General features: G+C 43.5%; 1 protein-coding gene across 1 annotated transcript; it reads right to left on the bottom strand.

The window, feature by feature from the left end:
- Nucleotides 1–4318: 4318 nt before the first annotated feature.
- Nucleotides 4319–8877, bottom strand: LOC124284768 (zinc finger protein OZF-like). The gene is made up of 2 exons (XM_046720879.1): nt 8794–8877; nt 4319–6013 (listed from the first exon to the last, which is right to left on the bottom strand). The coding sequence occupies exon 2, from the start codon at nt 5898–5900 to the stop codon at nt 4320–4322; it is 1581 nt and encodes a 526-aa protein (XP_046576835.1). The 5' UTR covers nt 5901–6013; nt 8794–8877; the 3' UTR covers nt 4319.
- Between the last annotated feature and the right edge of the window lie 700 nt (nt 8878–9577).

The raw sequence follows: 9577 nt of genomic DNA, 5'->3' as shown, positions 1-9577 counted from the left end.
CTTGCTAATGTTCTATTCCATGTCTTGACCAAACTTTGCAAAAAGAATACCCGACCCTAACTTAGTTAAGATTCTGTTCCACAGTTTAAAACATCCCTCGAGATCTCAAATGCCCCACCCCAGCCATGTTTTAGCGTCTTTTCCACATAGAAACCCATCACTTGACAAAAATGTACTACCTGAACAGCATGTTTCACAGGGAGACTTTGTATGACGAATGCCCTATCCTAATCTTTCTGCAAGTTTGTTCCACATGGAACAGGAACTTACAGTGTGTTCCTCAGGAAAACCTAGCTTTGCTACATGACCTTACAGTTTGTTCTTCAGGGAGACCCAGCTCTGCTACAGGACCCTACAGTTTGTTCCTCAGGGAGACCCAGCTTTGCTACAGGACCTTACAGTTTGTTCCTCAGGGAGACCCAGCTTTGCTACAGGACCTTACAGTTTGTTCTTCAGGGAGACCCAGCTCTGCTACAGGACCTTACAGTTTGTTCCTCAGGGAGACCCAGCTCTGCTACAGGACCTTACAGTTTGTTCCTCAGGGAGACCCAGCTCTGCTACAGGACCTTACAGTTTGTTCCTCAGGGAGACCCAGCTCTGCTACAGGACCTTACAGTTTGTTCCTCAGGGAGACCCAGCTCTGCTACAGGACCTTACAGTTTGTTCTTCAGGGAGACCCAGCTCTGCTACAGGACCTTACAGTTTGTTCCTCAGGGAGACCCAGCTCTGCTACAGGACCTTACAGTTTGTTCCCCAGGGAGACCCAGCTCTGCTACCAGACCTTACAGTTTGTTCCTCAGGGAGACCCAGCTTTGCTACAGGACCTTACAGTTTGTTCCTCAGGGAGACCCAGATCCGCTACAGGACCTTACAGTTTGTTCCCCAGGGAGACCCAGCTTTGCTACAGGACCTTACAGTTTGTTCCCCAGGGAGACCCAGCTCTGCTACAGGACCTTACAGTTTGTTCCTCAGGGAGACCCAACTTTGCTACAGGACGTTACAGTTTGTTCCTCAGGGAGACCCAACTTTTCTACAGGACCTTACAGTTTGTTCCTCAGAGAGACACAGCTTTGCTACAGGACCCTACAGTTTGTTCCTCAGGGAGACACAGCTTTGCTACAGGACCTTACAGTTTGTTCCTCAGGGAGACCCAACTTTGCTACAGGACCCTACAGTTTGTTCCTCAGGGAGACCCAACTTTGCTACAGGACCTTACAGTTTGTTCCTCAGGGAGACCCAACTTTGCTACAGGACCTTATAGTTTGTTCCTCAGGGAGACCCAACTTTGCTACAGGACCCTACAGTTTGTTCCTCAGGGAGACCCAACTTTGCTAGAGGACCTTACAGTTTGTTCCTCAGGGAGACCCAGCTTTGCTACAGGACCTTACAGTTTGTTCCTCAGGAAGACCCAGCTCTGCTACAGGACCTTACAGTTTGTTCCGCATGGAAACCCAGCTCTGCTACAGGACCCTACAGTTTGTTCCTCAGGGAGACCCAACTTTGCTACATGACCTTACAGTTTGTTCCTCAGGAAGACCCAACTTTGCTACAGGACCCTACAGTTTGTTCCTCAGGGAGACCCAGCTTTGCTTCATAAACCTACAGTTTGTTCCTCAGGGAGACACAGCTCTGCTACATGACCCTACAGTTTGTTCCTCAGGGAGACACAGCTCTGCTACATGACCCTACAGTTTGTTCCTCAGGGAGACACAGCTTTGCTTCATGACCCTACAGTTTGTTCCTCAGGGAGACACAGCTTTGCTACAGGACCCTACAGTTTGTTCCTCAGGGAGACCCAGCTCTGATACAGGACCTTACAGTTTGTTCCCCAGGGAGACCCAGCTTTGCTACAGGACCTTACAGTTTGTTCCCCAGAGAGACCCAGCTTTGCTACAGGACCTTACAGTTTGTTCCTCAGGGAGACCCAGCTTTGCTACAGGTCCTTACAGTTTGTTCCTCAGGGAGACCCAGCTCTGCTACAGGACCTTACAGTTTGTTCCTCAGGACAATTCAGCTCTCCTTCAGGACCTTACAGTTTGTTCCTCAGGGAGACCTAGCTCTGCTACAGGACCTTACAGTTTGTTCCCCAGGGAGACCCAGCTTTGCTACAGGACCTTACAGTTTGTTCCCCAGGGAGACCCAGCTCTGCTACAGGACCTTACAGTTTCTTCTTCAGGGAGACCCAGCTTTGCTACAGGACCTTACAGTTTGTTCCTCAGGGAGACCCAGCTCTGCTACAGGACCTTACAGTTTGTTCCTCAGGGAGACCCAGCTTTGCTACAGGACCTTACAGTTTGTTCCCCAGGGAGACCCAGCTCTGCTACAGGACCTTACAGTTTGTTCCTCAGGGAGACCCAGTTTTGCTACAGGACCTTACAGTTTGTTCCTCAGGGAGACCCAGCTCTGCTACAGGACCTTACAGTTTGTTCCGCATGGAAACCCAGCTCTGCTACAGGACCCTACAGTTTGTTCCTCAGGGAGACCCAACTTTGCTACATGACCTTACAGTTTGTTCCTCAGGAAGACCCAACTTTGCTACAGGACCCTACAGTTTGTTCCTCAGGGAGACCCAGCTTTGCTTCATGATCCTACAGTTTGTTCCTCAGGGAGACACAGCTCTGCTACATGACCCTACAGTTTGTTCCTCAGGGAGACACAGCTCTGCTACATGACCCTACAGTTTGTTCCTCAGGGAGACACAGCTTTGCTTCATGACCCTACAGTTTGTTCCTCAGGGAGACCCAGCTCTGATACAGGACCTTACAGTTTGTTCCCCAGGGAGACCCAGCTTTGCTACAGGACCTTACAGTTTGTTCCCCAGAGAGACCCAGCTTTGCTACAGGACCTTACAGTTTGTTCCTCAGGGAGACCCAGCTTTGCTACAGGACCTTACAGTTTGTTCCCCAGAGAGACCCAGCTTTGCTACAGGACCTTACAGTTTGTTCCTCAGGGAGACCCAGCTCTGCTACAGGACCTTACAGTTTCTTCTTCAGGGAGACCCAGCTTTGCTACAGGACCTTACAGTTTGTTCCTCAGGGAGACCCAGCTCTGCTACAGGACCTAACAGTTTGTTCCTCAGGGAGACCCAGCTTTGCTACAGGACCTTACAGTTTGTTCCTCAGGGAGACCCAGCTCTGCTACAGGACCTTACAGTTTGTTCCTCAGGGAGACACAGCTCTGCTACAGGACCTTACAGTTTGTTCCTCAGGGAGACCCAGCTTTGCTACAGGACCCTACAGTTTGTTCCTCAGGGAGACCCAGCTCTGCTACAGGACCTTACAGTTTGTTCCTCAGGGAGACCCAGCTCTGCTACAGGACCTTACAGTTTGTTCTTCAGGGAGACCCAGCTCTGCTACAGGACCTTACAGTTTGTTCCTCAGGGAGACCCAGCTCTGCTACAGGACCTTACAGTTTGTTCCTCAGGGAGACCCAGCTCTGCTACCAGACCTTACAGTTTGTTCCTCAGGGAGACCCAGCTCTGCTACAGGACCTTACAGTTTGTTCCTCAGGGAGACCCAGCTCTGCTACAGGACCTTACAGTTTGTTCCTCAGGGAGACCGAGCTCTGCTACAGGACCTTACAGTTTGTTCTTCAGGGAGACCCAGCTCTGCTACAGGACCTTACAGTTTGTTCCTCAGGGAGACCCAGCTCTGCTACAGGACCTTACAGTTTGTTCCTCAGGGAGACCCAGCTTTGCTACAGGACCTTACAGTTTGTTCCTCAGGGAGACCCAGCTCTGCTACCAGACCTTACAGTTTGTTCCTCAGGGAGACCCAGCTTTGCTACAGGACCTTACAATATCTTCCTCGGGAAAACCCAGCTCTGCTACAGGACCTTACAGTTTGTTCCTCAGGAAAACCCAGGAGGCAACAAAAATTGTTACACGAGACAAACTTTGCATGAAGAATGCCCTACCCTAACCTTGCTAAGATGTTCTTGCTCAGGAAAACCCAGTCCTAAAGGCAGACCCAGCACTGCAGCAGAAAAGCTGCAACACTAAACATCATTCTACTCAAACTCCTGGTTATCATCCAGAACAGGTGATGTTTCTGGTTCCAGAGCCCAAGCTGGAGGAGATCTGTCTGGATCGTAACCCTCATCACCCTCTGTTTGGCAGTTGGTCTTTGATGGGTCTGTGTCTGTAGATGCTGCAGCTGCATGGATCTCCTGAACATGCTGCAGGAGATTAAGACTCCCTAAACACCTCAACCCACAGATGTCACACTTCAGCACCACATTCGTTCCATCTTTAGAGCTCTTGTTAACCTCGGTGTGAGTTTCAGGGGTTGGGTCCTCATCCATTTCAGCTATTTTCACCTTCAGTCTTTCCGTTTGTTCTTCGATCTGTTTTTGGTACTGTTCCTTGTGGACAGTTCGCATGTGGCGTTCAGGCCGTGTGACCCCTTGAACTCTCTCTGACAAAGGGCACAGCTGAATACCTGGTCGGTGTGGAGAATCATGTGCTTCTGTAGGTTCGACTTGTCAGAACAACCCTTCCCACAAACTCCACATTTGAATGGTGTATTCCCTGTGTGGATTATCATATGGCGATTTAGACGAGCTGGTTCTGTAAAACAACGCCCACACACGTCACACTTAAATGGGATGAATCCTGTATGGGCAATCATATGATTTTTCAATGAAACCGCTGCGGCATATTCCTTTCCACAGAGGTCACACTTAAACTGCTTAGAGCCATAATGTGCTTCCACATGTTTCTTGAGAGCTTGTGCGCCTGACATAACTTTACCACACAGATCACAGGAATAATCTTTTCCACCTGCATGTACTTTATTTGTGTGATAATTCAAATCTGATCTGTCAATGAACTCCTTTCCACATTGCACACATTTAAAATCACGTTTCCCAGTGTGTGTCACCATATGTCGTTGAAGGTGGTCTGATCTAGTGAACTGCCGACCACATTCGGAACACGTATGGGTCTTCTCCCCAGTGTGGTTCTTCACATGCCTTTGAAGGTGAGATGGACAGACAAATGCTCGACCACAGTACTCACACTTGTGTGACCGCTCCCCGGAGTGTATAAGCTGATGAGTTTTCAGGTGGGTCGGTGTCCGAAACCATTTTTCACAAACATTGCACTGGAAAGGTCTTTCATCGGTGTGGATTTTCAGGTGCATCTTCAAAGCATGGTCTCGACTAAAATACTTCCCACAAAGCTCACACTGATGATCTGTCTTATCTGCATGAACACACATATGCCGCTTTAACTCCGTCTTGTCAACGAACCCCTTGCCACAGATTCCGCAGATAAATTCCTTCTCTACCATGTGGATCTTCTTATGAACCTTGAGGCGCCAACTGAGAGCGAAATGTTTTCCACACACATCACATTCCAGGTTGTCTCCCCCTGTGTGGCTCTTCCGATGAGCTTTTAGGTTTGATCGGTGACCAAACGTACGATCACAGATCTCACATGTGAAGGGTTTTTCACCTGTATGTACCCTTAGATGAATCTTTAGGTACTGAGCGGAATGCAGGACTTTTGCACATATACCACATTTGTATACACGCTCTTTCTTGGGATGGATGTTCATGTGTTTCTGCAAGGCTCTGAAACCAGGGAAGGATATGTTACAGTCACCACACATAAATAGTACTCGCTCGATCTGCTGGGTACTGGACTTAACTTTGTGTCTTTGGCAAGGTTTTGATTCAATGCTCAGTTCAGCAGGTTCACCTGATGGTATTGATAAGCAATCGTTAGACTCAGACTTCATCTCAGAATCTGAGCAGTCTGATTTATTTCTTGTTACCACAACACTGTCATCATTGGATGTAATGGCAGTAAAGTTCTCGCCATCTTCAGAACAATCGTAATTGATACGAGCCCTGTCTGTTTCATCAGTTTCGTTCATGATGACAGAAGTGCCTTCCATACTGTCAGTGTTGTCTGTCGTGTGACTTCAGTCATCCCCCATACTGCCCGGCTGTCTCATCATCACAGGCACCCCCATGAGGAGAGTTGATCTCAGCAGGAAGTAACCTCATCCTGAAACAGGAAGTATTCATTGTAAACGCTCGACGTATCTTCTGGGACTGATTTAAAAAATTCATTGAAGATAAAAACAACCTGAGATCATACACGGGTCTCTAAAAAACTATACTTTCTATCTCTGCCATAACTGTTGTCAGATGTTCAGGAAATAAGGAATTATCAAACAACAAAATGAATCGTACAAAATTTTGATGAGTAATGCAAGTACTTAACAAAACTTCAAGCTTAATTTTTTGTTTGGATCAGAACAGAGTCTGCATGGATTATGTTTGTTGGTTGGTTGGTTTGTTGTTTACAGCCACACTCACCAATATTCCAGCAATATGGCGGCAGTCTGTAAATAATCGAGTCTGAACAAGACAATCCAGTGATCAACATCACAAGCAGGGATTGGCATACAGGTTTTACAGATATCTTATGATGTGCAGCCAGTGGTTCATAGCTAAATCAGCACCTCAGTAAAACGTAAGTGAGCAAAAACACTAGCTGGCAAAAACAGTACTCGCTGGCAAAAACAGGGCTTTGCCCAAACCAAAATTGCTTCTACTAGAAGAAGCATTTTCATTATATTCTTACAAATATGCTGCCAATGAGGAACACACACATATTGTTCACAAAAAGGTAAAAAAAATGTTTACATCAGATGTTACCCCTTCTCCAATTTACTTGCTGACTTTAACTGGGATGCACAACTTAACAGTTGGGTTTAATTAGGAAAGACAGGCAGGAAATGAACTGTGACAATGCTGTGAGAGAAAGCATAAATGGCTTTAGCTAACTTTTAGTGGAAGTTAGCGGAAGGATACATTGATTAAACACTAGAAAATATTATTTTTTGTTTCAAGAGTAGGAATAATAACCCACTAAATGCTATCTGTTTGATGGTGAAACAAAACATCTACCCCATGAGCAGAAAAGGGAAAAAAAACAATTTTAAATGTATCCAAAAAGAAATATTAAGATACCATCAGGCATGCAAATTTATTGCTTTCACAAATAATAATCGGTTCAAATTCTTTGCATTTTGGTTCTCTTTCCACACATTTTTGTAGACTTCTGAGTCTTTATATTTAAATTGTAAACTTAAAGAATGTGTATGTAATGTAAAAATGATTATGTATCTACGTATTTATGTACATGTAAGCATCTGCTGGGAAATAAAACTTAAAAATAAATAAATAAATAAATAAATAAATAAATAAATAAATAAATAAATAAATAAATAAATAAATAAATAAATAAATAAATAAATAAATAAATAAATAAATAAATAAATAAATAAATAAATAAATAAATAAATGGCTTTAGAAAAGTACTGCTGTGACAAGTAGAGAAATATGTTCACAATGAATGATAGATACACAGCTACACAAATCTTCTTAACAATGACAACATTTGCCTTTTCCAGAGAAAAATGTGTTGTTTGGCAACAGTAAATTTTGTGACATTTGCTAAGGTGAGGTTTTGAAGATGGTTAGTGTTGTAGAATTGTTAGTGAGTGAGTGAGTTTAGTTTTACGCTGCACTCAGCAATATTCCAGCTATATGGTGGCGGTCTGTAAATAATTAAGTCTGGACCAGACAATCCAGTGATCAACAGCATGAGCATCGACTTGCGCAATTGGGAACCGATGACATGTGTCAACCAAGTCAGCGAGCCTGACCACCCGATCCTGTTAGTCGCCTTTTGTGGCAAGCATGGGTTGCTGAAGACCTATTCTACCCTGGATATTCACGGGTCGTAGAATTGTTAGTAGTCTCCTGACATTTCTTTGTTTGATGCCTCAATGAGTACTTTCGAGCTGTAAGTTACTAAATGAGAATCCGTAGTTTACAATAAGGTAGTGACATTGGATTGGCATGCTCAAATGGTTTATGTCTCCATGTTGATTCATAGATCTCTGATATTTCAAACAACTGATGACCCAAATAGCCAAGTAGATGTGGACATTTACACTTCCATGGTTAATCACAAAAAAATAGTTAGCTATTAAGTAGTGGTGGTCCGAATAATTGAAATAATTGAAGATTGATCGCAGTGATTAAACAAGCAAGCAATCGAACATGTTTTCTCATAATCGAACGCAACCAATCTTGGAACACTTGTTTGCATTAACAATATTTTTCACAAGGTTGGTTTTGTCTGCGTCAATAAATTTACATTTCATAAGCACTACAAGCTCGTTCCAAGTCATGATTGAATTTATCTTAAAGAATCCAGGAAATATGCATTCCTAACATACTAATCATCATTTAAATTTGCAAATGGATTTTATGTAATTTGCAAGAAACCCAAATTACTACATGTTATTTCTTTATGTTTCTGTGTGCATTAACAAAGATAACAGGAATATTTGATAAATGACGCTAACCAATTATTTTCGATGATTGTTCGGTTGTAACGGACCAATCATCAATTATTAGAGTTTAACCAATTCCCAACACTACTATTAAGTCTCTATATTTGATTGGGTATTGTGTTTCTATGAATAATATATTACATTAACAAAAAGCATTTATTTCCAAATAACCTGCATGCTTCCTGAAAATGTTTGAGATAAATATACCAACGATACAACGTAAAAGTAATACCCACAATACTTACAACAACTGTTATCAATACCAATCACAATCATCATCATAACAAGGATTCGGGCCTTTCGGCGACCAGACAATGCATCGTATGCAATAATGTTATAAACAAAAGTACCTACAGTGGTTAACAGCAAAGAATGATTGGATTATCCGATGCCACATGATCTAATAATATCATACCTCTAAAATCTTGTGCACCCTGTTCGATAAATAGCTTTTATTGTGTGTGAAGATCGAGACATTTATGGTCGAATACAACATTCGGAGTTACTTCCCTTTATTGCTTGAAGTGTACAAAACTGTAACTGCCTTTTTGTCACCAAAAGCGAATGGGGATTGTTACATGAACATACATGAAAGTAAGAGAAGTCTCCGCTTTGTTTGTAGCACCGGGCTACGAGCATTGCGTTCGATCTAATATTCTTTTTAACGTCACCTGTCATTGCCACCATACAAATAAACCGTAGAGGGGCAAGCGAAAAATGTTTAAACTATGTCTTTTTTTCTTCTTCTATTGTCTGAGTGTCTCCTTTATCTGTCCACAGACTTGTCTTAGTCCATCACTATTTCCAACCAGTGCTAATTACGAGCCCACCCCACTACCCCTTTGTTCGTAGTGCAGTAAGTGCATATTATCAATCTGTAATAATTTACTCCTGGCTTCCAGGGCGGTGGGATGGATCAACAATTAAAGCGTTCGTTCGTTCGTCACGACGAAGGCCCCGGGTTCGATTCTCTACAATGTGTGAGCCTCATTTGTGGTGACCCGCCGTGATATTCCTTTAAAGGTCACATGCAACCAAAAAATCAAACATAATTAAAACACAATTATCACTTATTCATGACATATAATATACATTGCTGGTTACGAAAAAATATATAAACAAAATTATAAGCGTACAATCGCTAATCGAAAGTGCAAAATTGTGTACTTCGGTTTACTTCCCAAGAAACGAAGCAGCCG

This window comes from Haliotis rubra, unplaced genomic scaffold (genome assembly GCF_003918875.1).
Source record: "Haliotis rubra isolate DU_JTF1 unplaced genomic scaffold, ASM391887v1 Scf344, whole genome shotgun sequence".
In the NCBI taxonomy this organism is placed as follows: Eukaryota; Metazoa; Mollusca; class Gastropoda; order Lepetellida; family Haliotidae; genus Haliotis; species Haliotis rubra.
This window is presented reverse-complemented; position numbering and strand designations above follow the sequence as displayed.

Bases quoted from the DNA above. Each gene is read 5' to 3' on its own strand.
- LOC124284768 (XM_046720879.1), bottom strand. From the start codon at position 5,900: ATGGAAGGCACTTCTGTCATCATGAACGAAACTGATGAAACAGACAGG.